Source organism: Neodothiora populina (assembly GCF_041146345.1).
Source record: "Neodothiora populina strain CPC 39397 chromosome Unknown canker_contig_11, whole genome shotgun sequence".
Classification (NCBI taxonomy): domain Eukaryota; kingdom Fungi; phylum Ascomycota; class Dothideomycetes; order Dothideales; family Dothioraceae; genus Neodothiora; species Neodothiora populina.
Genome location: NW_027191410.1, coordinates 834,685 through 854,089, shown reverse-complemented (window position 1 = coordinate 854,089; position 19,405 = coordinate 834,685). Strand labels below are relative to the sequence as shown.

The following is a 19,405-nucleotide window of genomic DNA, read 5'->3' as shown; positions in this document are numbered from 1 at the left end:
ACTCCAGAGGAACAACTCGAACGCGAGTTGGGGCAACAGCATCGCGAAACTCCGCCAAGCTTTGACTAGTTCGCGGCAACTACGGGAGCTCTAACCGCATCTAGTCGACTCCCGCAGCTTGATCGCCTCCGATTGGTCTGCTCGAGAAAAAGTGCATGACTCAGGAGGGGCTTCCATCTACATCTATGTCACACACTATAAAGGAAGTCCTCACCTGGTGCACTCCTTACCTACCTTACCTTACCATTCATGTGACTCTCTGTCAGAGCATACGCGTGGTACGACTATGGAAATCTGCCAGATGTCGATCAGCATCCCGATCGTCATGACATTCATACAGTGATACACAAACCTGGACACCTCCGCAATGTCTCATATGCTATCGTATAAGGTAGTGATACACGTCTGCATTCCCAGCTTCTGATTCGTGTAAATACACTACCTCATGTAAAGAAGGCACCGAGAATCTCAAAAACCATGAAATTTCACTCGATTCCATAATCTGCATTTACATACATATTGAACGCCGGATCCCTGTGCGCCCTCTAAAATCGCGTCCGCATATCTATCCTTCCCTTTCCTTTCCTTGTCCGAACCTTTAACCGACCCAGCGTCTTGCGCTCTTGAACATACGTACCCATGGTCCGAATTCACCCCATTGCCAGGCAAGCTCCTTTGGAACGTAGCTGCCGACATCCTTAAGGATAGTGCGCTCGGGATGAGGCATCATGGCGAGCACGCGACCATCGGGTGATCGCACGCCAGTGATGCCCAGAGGACTTCCGTTGGGGTTATAAGGGTATTTCTCGGTCGGCTTGAGATAGTTGTCTACGTATCTCATCGACACGAGTCCCTCGTTGATGAGCGCTTGTGGGCTGGAGCTGCTTGCAACGCCAGCGTCGAAGGTGGCTTGACCCTCACCGTGAGCAGTGACAATCGGGAGGTAGGAGCCGTTCATGCCATGCAAGAATACTGAGGGCTGCTTTCCTGTAGGTGCTTCGCTCACTTCTACCATACACACTCGGGCCTCGTATTGCTCGCTAACGTTACGCTCGAATGTCGGCCATGACTCAGTGCCGGGGATGAGCTCTGTCAAGCGGGAAAGGAACTGACATCCGTTGCAGACACCGAGCGTGAAGGTATCCTTACGCTCGAAGAAGTCCTTGAACTCCTTGCGTGCCTCGGAGTGTAGCAAGACGCTCTTCGCCCAGCCTTGACCAGCGCCGAGAACATCGCCATATGAAAAGCCACCGCATGCCGCTAATCCAACAAACGACTGTAGTGACACACGGCCAGTGAGAATATCAGTCATGTGAACATCAACAGCTGAGAAGCCAGCCACGTTGAATGCAAAGGCCATCTCGGCTTGACCGTTGATGCCCTCCTCGCGAAGGATTGCAACACGAGGCTTTGAACTAATTGCCTGAGCGATGGTAGCCGTGAAAGGCAGAATGTTCTCCTTGGGGTTGAAGTTGAGCTTGTATTGCAGACCAGGATCTTTGTCGTCGACAATGTTGGCAAGTTCTGCATCAGCGCATACAGGGTTGTCTCTCAGGCGCTGCATGGCACAAGAGGTCGAAGCCCAACGTTGCTGCAGTTTGGAACGGCTCTCACGGTAGATGCAATCCTCTTTCCAGTAGAAGGTGATTTCTTGCTTGCTTGCGGCAGGGACTCGTCCGATCTTCTTGATCATGCCAGGAGGAGGACCACAGCTTGCAAAGCAACGGTGAAAGTTGATCTCATCCTTCTTTCGGACTTGGAACACGGCACCAAGTTCCTCGTTGAAGAGGGCTTCCATCACGTCACTGGTGTTGCTGGACTTGGAGATACCGTCGAGCATGATTTCGAGACCAGTACGTCCCGCAAACATCATCTCAGTCAATGTAGTAAAGAGACCACCGTCTGATCGGTCGTGGTAAGCGAGCACAATACCAGACTCGTGGAGCTGTTCCACGGCATCGTAGAAGTCCTTGATGATCTCTGCATCATGGACGTCAGGGGCGACGTCACCAACCTTGCCAAACACCTGTGCGAGAGCGGAACCGCCCAGGGCTTTGCGACCCTGCGCGAGATCAACGTACAAGAGTACGGTCTCACCAACATCTTCGACTCGTCTGAGTGCAGGTGTCCAGGTCCAACTGATGTGATCCACAGGGGCGAACGCGGTGATGACAAGAGACAACGGAGCAGTGACTGCCTTTGGCTCTTGGGTCTTCTGGTCCTTCCACTTCATGCTCATGGACATCGAGTCCTTGCCAACCGGAATGTTGATGCCAAGCTGAGGACACAAGTCCATGCCGATGGCTTCGACAGCCTCGTACAAGTTGGCACCCTCTCCAGGGTGGCCACTTGCCGCCATCCAGTTGGCGGAAAGACTGACGCGCTCGAGTCTTCCGGTAGTGCTGGCAGCCGCAAGGTTCATTAGGGACTCTGCTACAGCCATGCGAGCAGAGGCCGCTCCGGAGATGAGAGCGAGGTTTGGCTTCTCTCCTAGAGCCATAGCCTCACCAGTCTTGACACCGGGCAGAAGTGATGTGGCAGTGACAGACACATCAGCAACGGGTGTTTGCCATGGACCGACCATTTGATCTCTGACTGTCAAACCACCAACACTTCGATCGCCGATGGTGATGAGGAACGATTTCGAAGCGACCGAGGGGAGAGATAGCACCCGCTTGACGGCCTCGCCAAAGACGTCGTTAGTGGGCATCTTTGGAAGGTAGGTGGCAAGACTGCTATCGAATGCGGGAAGCTTGAGCTTCCGCGACTCCACGATCCTGGACATCTTGGGTGGCTTGCCAAAGAGAATGGACATTGGCAGATCGATAGGGGTTGGGTACTTCTCAGACTCGCGATCCATGAGTATGAGTCGCTTGTCCTGACCTTCGATACCCTCATTCGCTTCACCAACAACCGAGAATCCGCATCGCTCACGCTTGCAGATCTTGATGAAGGTTTCCAGACCTTCAGGGGAGACAGCCATGACGTACCGCTCCTGGGCTTCGCAACACCAGATCTGAAGAGGGCTGAGACTTCTATCGGCATTGTCCACTTCCCTTAACTCGAACTTGGCTCCTAGACTGGCATCATGCACCAACTCGGGCAGTGCATTGGACAAGCCACCTGCACCGACATCGTGAATCATCAAAATGGGGTTGGATGCTCCCATAGAGGTGCAAGTGTTGATGACTTCCTGCGCGCGTCTCTGGACCTCGGCATTGCCTCTTTGCACACTGGCAAAGTCAAGGTCAACACTTCCCTCACCAGACTGGATACTGGATGCAGCACCACCTCCAAGACCAATGAGCATGGCTGGACCACCCAGAACGATGACGTGGGAGCCTGGCTTGACCACATCTGCGTGCTTTATGGCATGTTCGGGCCGAACGGTACCAACACCTCCGGCAAGCATGATTGGCTTGTGATATCCTCTGATTTCGGTCTTTCCATCCTCGATCGGTACTTCCGTGAGGAGAGTCCTGAAATATCCGGTGGTGCAAGGTCTTCCAAACTCGTTGTTGAAAGCTGCGCTACCAATAGGAGCCTCGAGCATGATATCTAAACTGCTTGCAATGTGGCTGGGTCGGCCAACGTCGATTTCCCACGGCTGCTCGTGGCCAGGAATGTGGAGATCGGACACATTGAATCCTGCAAGACCAGCTTTCGGCTTGGAACCTCTTCCAACAGCGCCCTCATCACGGATCTCTCCGCCTGAGCCAGTAGCTGCTCCAGGGTATGGGGAGATTGCTGTGGGATGGTTATGTGTTTCGACCTTCGCAAGGAAATGGACGACTTCCTTGAACTGCTTCCATTCACCAGTGGCGTGCTCGGGCGCCCAGTGACTGGCCGTCGGACCTTGTAGGACCGCCGCGTTGTCGCTGTATGCACTTACAACAAATCCTGGGTTCTGCTTGTGAGTGTTGCGGATCATGGAGAACAAGCTGCGGGGCTTGCGCATGCCATCAATTGTCCAGTCAGCGTTGAATTGCTTGTGTCTACAGTGCTCGGAGTTGACCTGAGCAAACATGAAGAGCTCGACATCCATGGGAGCTCGATTGAGCTGGTTACCGTAGGCATCCACAAGGTAGTCAATCTCGGACTTATCTAAAGCCAGACCGAGTCTACGATTCGCCTCTTCAAGCGCGTCTCTAGGCGTCTTGCCTTCAGCATATAGCTCGATGGCCTCGGCTTCTGCGGGCTCAGACTCGGCGAACATGAGGTCAAGATCCGGTGGAGAAGTACCGATGAGCTGGGTCATGCGATCGTGAAGAGCATCGGGATTAGGAATGCTATCCTTCTCAGGCAGAGACGAGAAAGTGGCAGCGATTACCATTCCACGCTCGATACGCTTGACATGATCCTGCAGGCCACAAACATGCGCAATGTTGGTGGCCTTTGAACTCCACGGTGATACTGTGCCTGCTCTCGGCGATACATAGTAGAGCTTAGTGTTCTCGCCTCTAGCCTCTCCGTTGCGGGCAATCGCATCTAAGAGCACCTGGAAGAGTTTGTCCTGGGGAGCGAGATAGGCGCCGTACTCCAATAGCTGATCCAGCACCTTTCCCTGTTCTTCCTGAAGCTCCTGCTTCAGATTCACATAGTGAATCCAGACAGCCCGGACCTCAGTGGCACCGATCGCGGCTGCGATAGGACCAAGTCTGAAGTCAGAAAAGGCCGACGATCCCGGCAGAGCCAGATACGTGCCTTGCGAAGACATGATCAGGGACGAAAGGAAAGAATGATAAGTTTTGTTGATCCTCACACGCCGGGTGGGCAAGTGAGAGAGAGCTGGAATGGAAAGTAATTCACATGACGCCGAACGGAAATAGTCACATAAAACAAAAAATCTCGCCCTTACCCGTTGTCGGACCCTTGCAAAACGCGGGGGTGGGCTGCATTATTACCTCGTCCTTCCCGAAGTTTCACCAGATTTCAGGCTAAGCCGCTTTGGCTTGCTTCCTACCTATGTTCTTATTCTGATACAGTAGCAGTAAGAGCTGATCTGACCTCTACTGGTATAGATATGTACTCATACTGTGGTACCTACATCTCTTAAATGCAACTTCTTTGCTCTGATCCTCGACCGCCAACATTGGCAGCGGTACTTTCGAACGCGTCAAAAGCCTCCCACCCCGCTCCTGTCCTAATTAGCGCGTCGAAGTGGGGTGATTGGCAGGTGCCAGTCCAGGTACTCTAGGGCAACCCTGTCCAAAGCCATCACACACCTTCGGGCATTCTTGATCATTTCAGGACTGGGTCTGGTCAGTGTTCTCTTGGTCCCTTGAGCGAGTTATGATTTATGTAACGTACACTGATGATTCCTTGCTTGTTCGGCGAGTCTTTACATGTGTGGCGGGGGTAGCGTATGAGGTTTGTAGGTGTTGTGTTGAGTGAAATGAAAATGTGGTCCTCTACACGTGAAGTTGTTCGCTGTGTTCTCCCAACCTTGTGCTTTCAAAGCTACTTTCGCGACCTTATGAGCACTCTGGAGGCATCGAGCCGTGATATGAGGAAAAGCAACACAAGACCGTTTCACACATCACGGACGTCGTAATAGCACAGTGAGCTATCATTTATGATAAGTGAAGCGACATTTATTCGACATTTCAGCAACGTTTGAATCCTTGAAAGAGCAATGGATGAATCGCATCTGGTGCGGCGTCTATTCTAGGTAATGATGATGAGAGACCAGCACAGCTCAGTCCTGACGAGTTTTGAGAGGTACATGTGAGGTCTTACCATTAGACTGACCTTTAGCCTCGGGCGAGATTTCATGAACTTTCATATCCATGCCCACCCAGAACTTCTTGCCGCGCCACGCGACCGTCGCACCACCATATACGGCCCAAAGCCAGATCGGCCCTGCCAAGCCTTCTCTCGCTAGCCATGCCCACAGCCAGACGGTGAATGGTCTTCTAGAGGATCCTGTGGGCGGCAGTGCGAAAGTGGGCGTATGCTCGTCTGTCTCGATAGAGGCACCCGAATGCAGCTTTTTGTAGAGAGTCCAGTCCATAAAGCACCAGAGAGACACACTTGCGAGCCAGATCAAAGCGAAGGCTGTCCATGTTTGCGGTATGGCGAAGCGATCATGGAAGAACGGAAGAGTTGTGAAAGCGTAGGCGCCATACAAGGAGCATAAAAAGCTCTCTGTCCCAGGCTCTACAAAGGTCGCAAGAGTGACAGTGAATTTCCGGACTCGTAGCCATCTCACGCGTCTTGCAATGTATTCGCGGACGCTCATTCCCGCCATTGGTTGGATTGCGAGATCTCCAAAGACCATAGCATGCTTGCCCCACTTCTGTCCTTGACGCTCCGCAGTCACCTGCTTCTTCCACAGAAGATCACCGATAAGGTGGTCCTCACAGATGTTCTCAGAAAAGAAGTCAATGCCTTTGCCCTCGGTAAGGCTGTTCAGGTGTGATCTCCGGAACATGGTAGACTTTCCAACGATGCAAGGAGCAACGAGGACTGTGTTGATGGCAGTATAGAATTTAGCGTGCGCGGAAGACATGAAGAGCTCTTCGATGCGGCCACCTCCATCCTTCCAGACGTCAAAACTGGCATCTGTCCGAAGTTGGTGACTTTCTGTGCTAGACGTGAAGACCTTGAATTGACCATTCGAAGTGTCTGTGCCCAACAAAGCTTGCGAGCCTTCGGAGACCGGAGTCCCTGCAACGTCAACGACCAAAGGCAGAAGATGGACAAATTTATTCTGGATTCCTCTGTTGCCAATCAGTGTATCAACCATCCTTCCGCATGCGCCCTTGGCAACCCAGACATTGCAATCGATAATCCACACGATGTCGCCCTTGGCTTCACGGTATGCCCTGCTCATATTGCGGATCTTAGGATTAGGGCCGAGAGTCTGCTGAGCGCCATGTCCTTGCAATGCTGGGTCATCTTCTTCGACCACGCATTGTGCATCGAACCCTGGAAAGTCGTCTAGAAGCTGCTTCAGCACCGGGCCGGCTGGGTCGTTTCGGTCAGGAACACAGAAGAAGATGGTAAGCTTGTCCTTGGGATAGTCCTGCAAGAATGTCGCAGCAAGACATTGGTAGAGGTTTGGCTCCAGGCCTTTCAGCGGTCGGATGATTGTGACATATGGGGCTGTTGTCGACGATTGAGCCGACTTGGAAGATGGGGGAGGACGAGAGTAATAGCGGAATCTGAATATGTAGTCAGCAAGATGCATAGTATGTTGCTACGATCTCTGCTCATACAGTTGCGTGGACCCTACTAGACAGACAACAGACACGGCGCAATACCAGATCAGACAAATCGTGGCAGCCACAAACGTTGCAGAGAAGGCATGTGATGCTTGACCTTCGTCAGCACGAGAGACAAGCCTCCCTACCAGAGCATTCACACCGGGCATGCGCGTAGGGCGGAGAACAACAGAATGTGTAATAATAAGATAGTAAACAAAGGTGTTTGTCGACTAGATGGAAAGGAATTAAACATGGCGTTGGTCAGGGTCTCTGCAGAAGACCCGATGATCTCACCGCAGCGGCTTCGAACATGTGCCGCAGCCAGTACAAGAATTGATGTTCTACAGTAAGTACGTTCCCGTAAACTCTTTGATTATTGCCTCATGTCCTCTAGACACGGGTAGGGACACACGTAAAGTCCTACAAAATGAGACAAGAGCTCTCAATCAACATAGGGACCGATCAGTGAAATGCGACGTTCGATAACGTCCATCGTCGAGGCTTCGATGCATAAGGTATGCTCGATTAAATATGTTATATCCTCTGTCTTGCTACGTATTTGTTCCATGATGGGATAGCGCCATGTCCATACCGGAAGGTCACAACGACCTCTGTGCTGTTGCGAATGCATTGCACTAATGCTATTCACGAATAATGAAATCTCACACAAGTAGTCCATACATGTCGTCCTATTTACGACAAGGCTTCGGTCATTACAACCAGTGTATGTCTTGGTCAACGTTGCTGATAATGAAATATGATGTGGCGATCAGTCTTGCTCAGCGAAAGTCCAGACCTTTTCGACTCTACTGCCGCCAGAGAATTTGAACCGTTCAGTCAGCGTTGACTTTATGGTATCATTTGTAAAACTGGGGAACCTGTTGATCATGTAAGCGTCGATCATACCAGAGTCGATTTATGGGGGAAAATACCTCTTTTTCAGTGCCTTGAGAAGATCAGTCTTCGGCACATTACTGCCAACTACAGCTTCCCTGAACACCTTCAATTCATTCCCTTTCAACGGTTTCGCAGTCGGCTTCGTCAGCTTAGCAGAGCGATCTACCATGATGGGACCTGTTGTTCCGCTGACAGCGCCGATGATGCCTGCTCCATTGGTGCTTGAGCGTGGCTGTAATGGTGGTCTTGGAGAGACGATCTTGCCACCCTCTAGAAGAGTCGCTCGTTTCGTGTCAGAAGTAGTGGCAGCGTGTGATGCGCGTGTTGCCTCCTGGGGCCAGTAGACGGACGAGAAAGGATTTATCGAAGGCTTGGGAAGCTCTATGCCTATGTTAGCGTTGCTTGATGCTGTAAGAACGAACAGTATCTTACCAAGGAAGAACTCCAACCTCATACTGTCCAGATCGACTACAGCTCCGCTGTCCCGGTTGCGTTCGTCAGGTGTGCCTTCCCAACAAAGCCCTGTGCTGACGGGCTCGAGATCTCCAGTGATCAGGCGTCGCTTCGGGCCTGCTTCATCCTCGTCAAGAAAGTCCTCCATCTCGTCGGGAGCTCCTATGCTCTCTTCATCATCTTCCCCGTCAGACAATAGATCCTCGCCCTCACCAGCTTCCTCCCACTCGGCTTCCGAGTCATAGTCGTAGTTGGTGTCTTTACGGACTCTGCTATAAGGTCTTCGCTTGAGCTTTGCAGTGCTTCTTGGAGACAGCGGTTTAGTGTATGATCCTGAGTATGGCGGTCGCACATCTTCTGCGAAGTGAAGGTGGCGAATAGTGACGGATTTCAGTAGATCTTCGGGACGGTACGTTTCACCCGACTCATCTGTGAGGTCTATAGGACAATGAGAATCACCATTCAGGCTCTCCATAACCTCACGCGCGTTAGGCTGCCATAATCCGCGAGACCTGCTCATGAAATCGGCAAAGAAAGTGCTCAGAGAATCAGGCTGGCGAGACGGACCGTTGTCGCTGAGTATCGTCTCCAGCAGTCGATCAAAGCTTTCCTGTGAATAATCTGACTCTGATACGGCTGGCGGAAGATATGGCGCCATAATGGTATGAGACGGCAGTTGGAACGGTAAAAACTTGCGTTCGTAGTCTCGCCTCTTGTTCGACTGCTTCTTACTCGGCGTGTGCTCGGAAGTGTCTCGAGAAGGCTCCTCTGGTTCTCTTAATGAAGATTGCCGGACATCTGTCACTGTTTTCTGCGACTTCACCGGTGAAGTGGAGCCTATGACGGGGGTCTTGGGCTTCGCGAAAAAGGCGGCGAGCTTGGGCTGGCTCTGTCGCAATAGTTAGCAAGATACCAGAGTTATGGCAAATTGAGGTTCTACGCACTCTCTCCTTTTTCAACTTCTCCTCCTCCTTTAGTTGCCTCTCATGTTCCTTGCGCTGCTTTTCCAATTCCTTCTCTCTCTCCTTGGCTTCTCTCTCCTCTCGCTTCCTCCGCCTCTCCTCGTCCTTCATTCTCTTCTCCTCATCACGTTTCGCCTTCTCCTCTTCCCTCTCACGCTTCTTGTGCTCCTTCTCCAGACGTTGAGATTCTTTCTCAGCGTTAGTCAATTTGCGCTTCTTGGCAGGAGGCGCCGAAGAGTTGTCTGCAGATGGTTTACTCGGGTCCGTAAACGTCGCTACACTGCTGAGCGTGGAATTGCTCGGCGCAGGGCTTGGTTGTCGAGGGGCCACATCTTGGTTGGGACTTGCGGTAAGCGGAGGTGTTGGAATTGAGCCTGGCTCTCTGCCCATGGCTGCGTCTTGATTGTGAGAGCCATTAAGGTCGTCTTGATTCAGTGATCGTTTTAGAGGATTCTTCTGTGGAGCAGGACAAATGTCCATAGCGTCCATCATGACAAGTTGACGATGGAGACGAGCAGGGGTACTAGGCCGCGTCGATGATCACGAGATGGTATCATGTAGTAGTGGACGAGATTGACAGCAATTGCCCGATTACTACTAAGTGGTGAACCTGATAGATCCCAAGGATGGCAATGAATATTAGGAATGGGTGATCAATACTGGGGAAGCTGCGATCGAACAGGTCGACGCGGTCAGAGACGCAGACGCGTTCCTACCTTATATTAAGCGCGCGAATGGAAGTGCCACTGAACCCTGTGACAAGCCTCACCTTCAAGTGAAAGGTACCTAGTTAGGTACTTGTACTTTGACGTCCGGGTAGGCTTGTGCTCTGGCCCCACTACTCTACTTCTTTTGCTCTTCTATCTTCCAATTACCTTAGTAAGTCTGGAGCAGCACCACATACAACAAACAATCTCTAAGGCAAACCACACAATTATCAGGAACATTGTTGAAGAGAGATGGGCAGTAGACGCTTATAGTTCAGGCCGCTCTGAAGACATGATATGTGCAAAGCTTTGCAGGTAGTTTGTCAGACTTACTCGAGCTTGTGTATTCCTTTCGTGAGTACCTTGCATCCAGCAGTGCCTAATGCCCATTGTTGTTCCCAATATGTCTAGAGTGCTCCTTGGGAAACCTAGGGCTACTAGCAGGCTTAGCTCTCAGCGTTAAATACAGTATGCCATCCTCTCCCATACCCTTGTCGTAACGACTGGACTACATGATAGCACAAGCTGCCACAGTCATGGCCACTGCTGCGATCTGGAAAGCAGCCCCTACGACACCAGCCCCAACTCCGATCCTATTCAAACAAGTGTCCTCTCGATGCTTATTAATGGCCTGTCGCTTTTTCAGAAGAACCAGTTTCCTCTTGCACTCGTTGTACATTTCCAAAAGCCTTGCGGCCTCCTCGGAGTTTAGCGGAATTGCATCGGAAGCTGTTCTTCGAGATCGAGCTGCCTCAGACCCGATTTCTACCCCTTGGTCTCTTATTCGATCCCTCAGACTACTCATCTCCAGCATCATCTCTACCCGCTGTTGTTCATGCCGCATTCTACTTCTCTTCAGCTCCTCCAATTCTTCCTGCAATGTAGCTATACTCCTAGCATGTAGCGCCTCCACATCTCCATGCATCATAGCTAAAGCTCTCTCACCATTGTACAGCTGCAATCTTAGCTCCTCCTTCGATGCATCGAACGCAGATGCAAGCTCTATATTTCTCGATCTCGCCGCTCTTCTAGCCTCCCTCCTCGCTTCTGCGAGATTAGACTTTCAAAGCGCTTGAAGACCTAGAATTTCTTCCTGCATCTCAATGCCTGCGTCCGTCTCATTCAGAGACTTATGCTCATCAACCATCTGATGCGACAGCGCAAGCGTCTTTCTTTGTCCCTGCTGGATAATATAATCGCACGCAGTCAAAGCAGACTCCCAGTCGTTATAAAACCTGAAGGACTTACTCCCAGCAGCGATCATATCCCCCCAGAGATCTTGATCGTTCATGAACTCTTCTTCTCGTCTTCTCGCATTCTCAAAGTCTTCCTTGTTCCACATCGTCGATCCAAGCAGCATAATGGAGTACGCATCTTCACCGCAGATCTTCTTCACGATACGAAGTGCTGTTTTGATAGAGCCTTGTGCGCGAGGGTTGTTTATGGCATGCAGGTAGATGATTCCGCTCACCTGGACTCCATAGGTACATGCTTGGTTCAAGCAAGCAGCAACATCCTCGAGCAAGAGAGCATCTGAGGTGTTACTTCCATCGGAACCAGGCGTGTCGATAAGATGGACCGGCGCTTCCAATGGGATTCTAGTGCAAGAGAGCACGAGCTTCGGATGGTCGCCGCGAGAGAGAGCACAGGAAATCGGAACAAGAAACGAGTGAAGGAGAATGCCTCGAGCCTGTAAGTGGGACAGGTAGCCACGGAGAGCATTTGCCTCGACCACAAGCGGAAGTAGAAGCAGAAGCGGAATGTCATCAACTAAACAAGGTGAGGTCAAGGAAGCATTGTCTACCGTTGCATGTTTCTTCGGGTAAATGCACTCAATCTACACTGAAGACAAGGCAAAATAAACATTATGGACGCCCCTACAGGACGTTTGTCTGCTACGCTAGATTAGGGTGGCTCACCAGTCCAGGATGCGGACGACCGTTTGATGTTGTTAATCCGACATCTGGGGGAGATCCGCTGTTGCTATTGTGGGAGGAAGTGGACGATGCATGACAACACGCTTAGCATTAATTGGGAATAATCTAATCCTCCAAACTCTTCTTGGTCTTTTGATCGCTGTCAGGACCATACATAGCAATAGCGACTACAACCGCTCGCTAACTTGAATTTCTTTAGTGAGAGTTCATTGACATCAGATATATCATTCAAGAGACCACTGGTTGAAAGTGAACTCGATATACAATCTAAAACGAGGCTGCCTATAAGGTAAATGAGAATTGCGCCTTCGTGCATGGGCACCAGTCGTGTGCAATCATAGCAGTCGGACTTATCGCAGGCTAATGTTGAAGTGGTCACACCGAGGTAATATGCATCGTTCTTGCAGACCAACACACCAATGAGAGTAGGGTAAGCGAGATTGGCAGGGCTGCTACTATCGGAGCAAATAGATCAGATGTCAACTCTCACACAGCTCAGCCTATCAAGCTCAAGAGGCGCAACAGAGGATCGCCTCTCGTGCTGACTCAGTGACCGAAACAATCTGCTTTGCATATTTGGCCACCTGATAAGGGCGACTTCCCCTCCAAGACCAGTAACTCCCCTCTTCTCCGAGACGATCTTCGCCCATTCCCGAATAAGAACGCTGCCCCTGCTCCAGACGGGAAATGAGCATCTAAGAACGAATTGCGATATCAGATCGAGCGAAGCTTTTATCAAGTCTGATACGGTTCAGGACGTCAAGAGATGTCTAGTTCCAGCAGGTAGGCAATTCCTCGGATGGCACATCATGGCTCTTCTTGATCATCTCCAGATCGAATAACATCTATGTCGCCGTGTCCGGACTTGGAGTGCCCGGAGGGAGAGGTCACCACAGAGGGCACACCCACCATTATCGCCCGAACACCGTGAAGCCAAGAGGGAATGCTAAACACATCACTTCTGTCAATGGTCCACGCCCTCAGGCTATAACAAAGACAAGGCCGGAGAAATATCATGGGCAGCCGTATAAGACGTTTTACTGCTACGGTTCTAGAAGAGCCGGGAATGTCAGTCGTCCAGGATGTGGCTTGTCCTTTGATGTTGTCAAACCAGCTGGAGGAGAACTTAATTGTTGCTATTGTGGTATGAAATGGACTCTCTCAGGGAGGACGCTTCACTAAACGATAAGACTATGAACATGATGACCAAGATTCCTCTTCCATAGTTCAGTCCATAATCTTACGTTCAATGATATGTCCCTTGGTCGGGCCGGTTGCTACTACAAGACGTACTAAGCTTAGCAAAAGAGATACTTTGACGAGAGGTCCAATCCAAGCCTGATCACTGTCGAGAGTGTACATAGTGACAGCGACTGACATCGCTAGCCCAGAGTCTTTGCGGAGAGTCGATCGATATCCTATCAACCAGGTCAAGAAACCATCGTCAAAGGGTTCGCTTCACGCTGGCGGGATTAGAATTTGGGGCAGAGGATACTGTGTCCTCTAGCACTAGTATAAGCGCGAAAAGGAAAAGTAGTACTGGATGTTGTAGGACTGGATACGCTGGTTCCACATTAAGAAGGCAGTCCCAGGGTTTACTGTTATTACTAAGGCACTGGCTTGTGCTTTCCCTTTTTCATGTCTGGAGCAGCAAACACATATCATTGCAATCTACACAACATGCAAGAGCAGTCCACAAAAACAATTCAGAACAGCCTTAATTCAACGCATATTGATAGGTTCACTAGTAGGTTTTGCAATGACGGACCACGACATGGACATGCTCGATGATTTCTTTCGGACCATTGATAGGGATGATACATTGCTCGACAGCGATGACGAACAGCATACACTCGAGCGCGAGGAAGAAGTCGAGGAACTTCTGCAGCTGTCTTCTTCGCCAATGTCGATTAGCGCAGGCTGTGTCAACCATGCGAGCACAGCTAGTAACGACGTAAATGGAGATTCAACATACCATTTCCGTGATGCGGATTTCGATGTGCTTCCACACACATCTCCTGAGCAGATCAGTCTTCCGTCAATGAGATCTACAGTCTCACACTTAAGAGCCATCGGCGTTGATGCTCAACAACATGTCATGACTCAGCTTGAAGCTGTGTTCGAGAGCATTGCAGACGCACTCTTGGCTGAAAGGAACCATCTTCGTATCAATCTAGCTATGAGTCGACGAGGGCATTCACGAACAAGTGATACCGTTGGCCGGCCTAGTCGTACTCGAAGTCTTACGGTCACGTTTCCTGGAAAAACAGCCGAGGAGGCATGGAGATTCAGTGAGTGGAAATGAGAGCGAGGCTGACTAGCTACTGGTGTGAGCCAGTATGGTCATTTACTGATGCGAGGTAGCTGTGGTTCTACGTCTACTGGAGCTGATACACGAAGTGATACGCAGCGGGGGCGTGTCCACGAAACGGTAACCACATGCAGGAAATATTGAATTAAAGTGGATTTGACTGATGAGCGATGCTGGAGTGATATCTTCTACCGCGATCCTGCGCTGTTCGGCAAGCAGTCTGTCGTCGACCGGTACGTCGATCAGATCGCGCTTACACTGGAGGTGCCGAGGTCTGCCTTGAACATTGTAATGCATTTCATCATTCTCTTCACTGGCCGACATACTAAGAACGTCAGACTGCTGCTGCAAAAGGTCTTATGACGGGATCGGTTGTCTTCTGCCATAAAGATGGCTCGCAACTCGACCTTATGGCCAGTACTGAAGGTGTTTTGATCCATGGACTAGGGGACATCCTCTCAGTAGACATGGGTGCTGCACGATGGGTAATGGTTGTAGAAAAGGAGGTGAGTGCTTTGGTGAATCTCACCTAGCGGCTTCTACTGACAGGGGTTAAGGCAACATTTCACACGATCATCAAATCCGATGAATGGCAGAGGTTGAAGTGGAAGACAATCATGGTCACTGTCAGAACTGACCTGACACTTTTACAAGCAGGAGCGGCTAACATGAGGGCAGGGCAAAGGATATCCTGACCTTGCCACCAGGGCGATGGTGCGGTTCTTGAGCAGAGCAAGTATGCATAATGGCTTTGCAAATGTGCCCGTCTATGGTCTTATGGACTACGATCCCGACGGTCTGGCTATTTTCATGACATACAAGCAAGGATCTAGAATGCACAGGATCGGCGCGAGTGATTTGACAGTGCCCAATATGCAATGGCTGGGACTATGCAGCCGTCATATCAAGGACGGGGATGATACGCATGGCAACCAAGGCCTCATGCCACTTACGAAGCGAGATCGCCACAAGGCAAGAAAAATGCTGGAGAAGAAGGAATTCTGTGGCGAGGAAGACAGCGTGCCAGTATGGCGAGGTCAGTTGCAGGTTATGTTGTACTTGAATCTGAAGGCCGAGTTGCAGATTCTCGACACGTGCCCGGGCGCATTGACAAACACGATCACATGTGCGGTGGAATAGCAAAGAAGCTTGTCAAGCTCTGAGTCAATAGACCACCCAGATAGACCTGTATATGCGCAAGTGAATGGGTGGTACAGTGTAAGGGACAGCAGTCGCTGCAAGGTAAGATGAAACATCGGAGTGTTATGACTGAAGCTCAGACCAATGACGCTACAGATGTCCCGCACCTACCACAACTAGGTACTGTTGGTCCTGTATAGCGTATGCTTGTGGTCGTATCAGTGGTACCTGACAATAACCCTGAACCCGACCTTATTATTATTCGCTACTTTGCTTATATCTGTGCATACCTTACTGTAGTCCAGTCACTCTACTTTCTGTCCTGTACAAAACTGCCATCCGGTAGCGACAAACACAAGAACCATCCGTCCGATTTCTTGCGCATGCATTTATCCCAAGAAATTGAGGGGGCATCACGTTATATATCTCTCTCTCTTGTCTTTTTATGTTCTGCTCATAACAAACCACCATGGATGACCTTCTGGGCCAGGACTGGAGCGGCACCACTAGCCAGAATAGCTCACAGCCACAATTGCGACCGCAGTCCAACAATCCCTTTGCCAATGGCGCCAGCTCTGGTCACGCTGGTCTTCGGCCCAGTCCCGTGCCGTCACTGAACAGCACTGCCAACTCGCGCCCAACGAGTCGACCGTCCGGCGCCCTGAACCACCCTGCCCAGGGTCCTTCGAAGCCAGTCACCCCGGCGAACGACAGCTTTGCGAGCTTGCTGGGCAAGAACGCGGCTGCAAAGGGGCCTGGCAATCTCACTCTGCAAGAGAGACAGAGGCAACTAGTCGAGGAAAAGAGAAGACAGGAAGCCGAGCAGAGACAACGTTACGCGAATCAATTCGGGGCGGGTGATGTCTGGGATTCACTGGGCAGCGGCAGGGGGACACCAGTCTCGGGTCGTGGCACTCCAGCGGCAGCCCCGTCTCGAACTCAGGAGAGCGAGGAGGACATCTTGGCCGCCTTCAGCTCCGCCGTGCCTGTCGACAAATCCTCTCATTTCCCTCCCCCTACATCTCGACCCACGAGTAGTGCGCGTGGTACACCAACTGCTCCTGCAGGTCGTGGCTTCCAGCAGCCCAACGCGCCTCCTGCCAGCTCTTCTCTGGCGGCGAATCAGAACGACGACGATGATGATCCTTTCGGCCTCAACACTCTACCACGGAACAATGCGCCTTCCACACAAACACCTGCAACTATGGACGACGATGACGACATCCTGGGAGACTTGGCCAAGCCTATCACGGCGAAGCCTCCTCCAGGCAAGAGTACAGACGACAGTTCCGTCGTGATGGAAGAGGGGAGTGCGCGGGCTCCTTCACCAGCAGCTGCCAGCCCCTTGGATGCTTCTGTGGCCGAGCTCGTAGACATGGGTTTCCCAGCCGACGCTTCCAGGATCGCTCTGCTCGAAACAGATGGAAATGTCCAGGCTGCGGTCGGCTTTCTGTTGAAGCAAGCGCACGAAGAGTCGAAGCAGAAGACGCAGGCATCCAGACGAGGAACACCTTCGCATAACGGACATGTCGCCGAAGGTCATGCTCCAGAGGCGCGTGCCTCGTCTCAAAGACGCGGTAGAGAGACCGAGTCCATGCCTGCATGGATGCGACAAGAGGGACGAGCGAGCTCTGGTCCGCGCAGAGGAGACACGACTTCTCCTTCGCATGAGAAAGACGTCGCCCAGTACGCATCCGAGATCGGCACTTCTTTGTTCAAGTCTGCCAATTCTCTGTGGAAACAAGGCCGGAAACAGGTGCAAAAGGCGGTACAGGAGTTCAATACCGACCACGATCCGAGTCAGCCCAAGTGGATGAGAGACGCCAGCACCGAGTCGGATCAACGCACGACCTCACAGTCTCGACAGCCACCAGCTGAAGCAAGAAGACACACGCCACAAGCCCCAGACCTCACCGACGAAGCTCTTATGCTGGACTCGAGTGAAGAGAGACCTCGGAAACCGGCACGCACAACAAAGCCCCCAGATTTCCCCCAAGAGGTTCGCGCACAGTCTCCCGCACAATCTGCACATGTGCGGCCATCATCTACATCGAGACCTGTCCAGCAGCAAGCGGTTTCGCCGTATTGGGCACAAGACAAGAGACCAGCGTCCAAGCTCAGCAGACAGGACGTCGAAGCGCAGAGCGAACAAGCATATGTCAGCCCAGCAAGAAGGAAGCGGCCGACGAAGCCAGAGGCACAAGCACAAGCACAAGCACCACTACCGCAGCCAGAGCCAGAGGTCGACTTATTCAGCCCTGCTCCAGTGCAAAATACCGCTGCACGACCTACACAACCAACATCTGCGAGATCCTCACCAGCCCCGAGACCTTCGGCAGCCACGAAGACGCTTCCGACTCGACCAAAGGCACCACCACGCTCCATCCCTGCCATCTCTCCTGCCGCCTTGTCCGACTCATCCTCGCACCGCCAGGCGGGTACCGAGGCCTTCAAACGCGGCGACTTCGATGCCGCACACACATCGTACACGGCGGCATTGACGCCTCTCCCCGCAACCCATCCATTGGTCATAGTCGTGCTCTCGAACCGCGCTCTCACCGCCATCAAAACAGGCGACCCCAAACTTGCCATCGCAGACGCCGACCGCGTGCTCGAGGTCATCGGGCCCGGCAACGGGCAAGGCGAGAAGATCTCGCTGGGCGCAAGCGAAGGCGGCGAAAAGGACATGTCCGACTACTACGGCAAAGCGCTGATGCGCAAGGCCGAAGCACTCGAGCACATGGAGAAATGGGCGGACGCAGCGAACGTATACAAGACGTGCGTGGCAGCAGGCATCGGCGGCGCAGTGAGCATCCGGGCGCGAGACCGCTGCGAGAAAGCCGCCAACCCGTCCGCCGCCGCCGCCGCCGCCAACAACCCACCCACCAGCGTGGCCTCCTCAGCACCGAAATCCCTCGCCGCCAAACCCGCGCCCAAACCCGCCGGCCGCAGCGTAGCTCCGAGCCGGCTCGCGCTGCCCAGCGTGCAATCGGCCTCAGCAGTGCGCAAGCTGCGCGAAGCCAACGCAGCGGCGGAGAAAGCCGACGACGAGAAGTTCGCGCTGAACGACCAGGTCGACGCGACGCTGGCGGCGTGGAAGGGCACCAAGGCGGATAACCTGCGCGCGCTGCTGGGTTCGCTGGACGCGGTGCTGTGGCCCGAGGCCGGGTGGAAGAAGGTCGGCATGAGCGATTTGGTCATGCCCAATAAGGTCAAGATTGTTTATATGAAGGCTATTGCGAAGGTGCATCCTGATAAAGTGAGTTTTTGTGTTTCTCCCCCCCCCCCCTTTTCTATTACGTTTCTGTCAGGGATGCGAAAAGACGGGAAAGAGAAAAAAGACTAGAAAATTTGAGAACTGACGAGAAACAAAAACAGATTCCTCAAAACGCCTCGACGGAACAGAGAATGATCAGCGGCGCCGTCTTCAGCACTCTGAACGAGGCGTGGGATAAATTCAAAAAGGACAATGGGTTGTAGATGTGCTTGCCCCTTCTTCTTCCTCCCGTCCGTCAGATATTGATAAAAAATATGATATATGATATATTGCTTGCTTTGCTTTGCTTGCTTAAGCTTACCAGAACCCCCCACCCATTGCCATTGTACGTGACTTGGCCAGTAACTACTGTTTCCTACCTCCGATGGTTGTGTTTCACTTCACGTTGTTTCCGACTTGGAGAAAAAGGAGAACAAGACAAAACGCAAAATGATTTATTCGTTCAACATGAGGAGAGCCCCTCTCTCTTTTCTTCATCTTAGTCAAGACTACTACTACTACTACTACTACTAC

The 19,405-nt window shown here is 51.9% G+C and overlaps 5 protein-coding genes across 6 annotated transcripts; 2 read left to right on the top strand and 3 right to left on the bottom strand.

The window, feature by feature from the left end:
- Positions 1-598: 598 nt before the first annotated feature.
- AAFC00_000603 (uncharacterized protein) lies at positions 599-4,717 on the bottom strand (the record flags this gene model as incomplete). Its single annotated transcript, XM_069345993.1, has 1 exon — positions 599-4,717. The coding sequence occupies one exon, from the start codon at positions 4,715-4,717 to the stop codon at positions 599-601; it is 4,119 nt and encodes a 1,372-aa protein (XP_069200454.1).
- Positions 4,718-5,698: 981 nt separating this feature from the next.
- On the bottom strand, positions 5,699-7,375 carry AAFC00_000602 (uncharacterized protein; the record flags this gene model as incomplete). Its single annotated transcript, XM_069345982.1, has 2 exons — positions 5,699-7,166; positions 7,221-7,375. 2 exons carry the CDS (start codon positions 7,373-7,375, stop codon positions 5,699-5,701), a joined length of 1,623 nt encoding a protein of 540 aa, XP_069200453.1.
- A 602-nt stretch (positions 7,376-7,977) lies between these two features.
- On the bottom strand, positions 7,978-10,012 carry AAFC00_000601 (uncharacterized protein; the record flags this gene model as incomplete). Of its 2 annotated transcripts, none has more annotated exons than XM_069345970.1 (4): positions 7,978-8,086; positions 8,141-8,486; positions 8,538-9,447; positions 9,503-10,012. In XM_069345970.1, the coding sequence occupies 4 exons, from the start codon at positions 10,010-10,012 to the stop codon at positions 7,978-7,980; spliced, it is 1,875 nt and encodes a 624-aa protein (XP_069200451.1). The 2 variants fall into 2 exon arrangements, with proteins under 2 accessions (XP_069200451.1, XP_069200452.1); XM_069345971.1 differs by having other exon boundaries at positions 9,503-10,009.
- A 3,911-nt stretch (positions 10,013-13,923) lies between these two features.
- AAFC00_000600 (uncharacterized protein) lies at positions 13,924-15,615 on the top strand (the record flags this gene model as incomplete). The annotated part of the gene is made up of 6 exons (XM_069345960.1): positions 13,924-14,455; positions 14,529-14,595; positions 14,655-14,763; positions 14,814-14,981; positions 15,033-15,101; positions 15,154-15,615. The coding sequence occupies 6 exons, from the start codon at positions 13,924-13,926 to the stop codon at positions 15,613-15,615; spliced, it is 1,407 nt and encodes a 468-aa protein (XP_069200450.1).
- A 469-nt stretch (positions 15,616-16,084) lies between these two features.
- AAFC00_000599 (uncharacterized protein) lies at positions 16,085-19,095 on the top strand (the record flags this gene model as incomplete). Its single annotated transcript, XM_069345948.1, has 2 exons — positions 16,085-18,874; positions 18,994-19,095. The coding sequence occupies 2 exons, from the start codon at positions 16,085-16,087 to the stop codon at positions 19,093-19,095; spliced, it is 2,892 nt and encodes a 963-aa protein (XP_069200449.1).
- Positions 19,096-19,405: the final 310 nt, after the last annotated feature.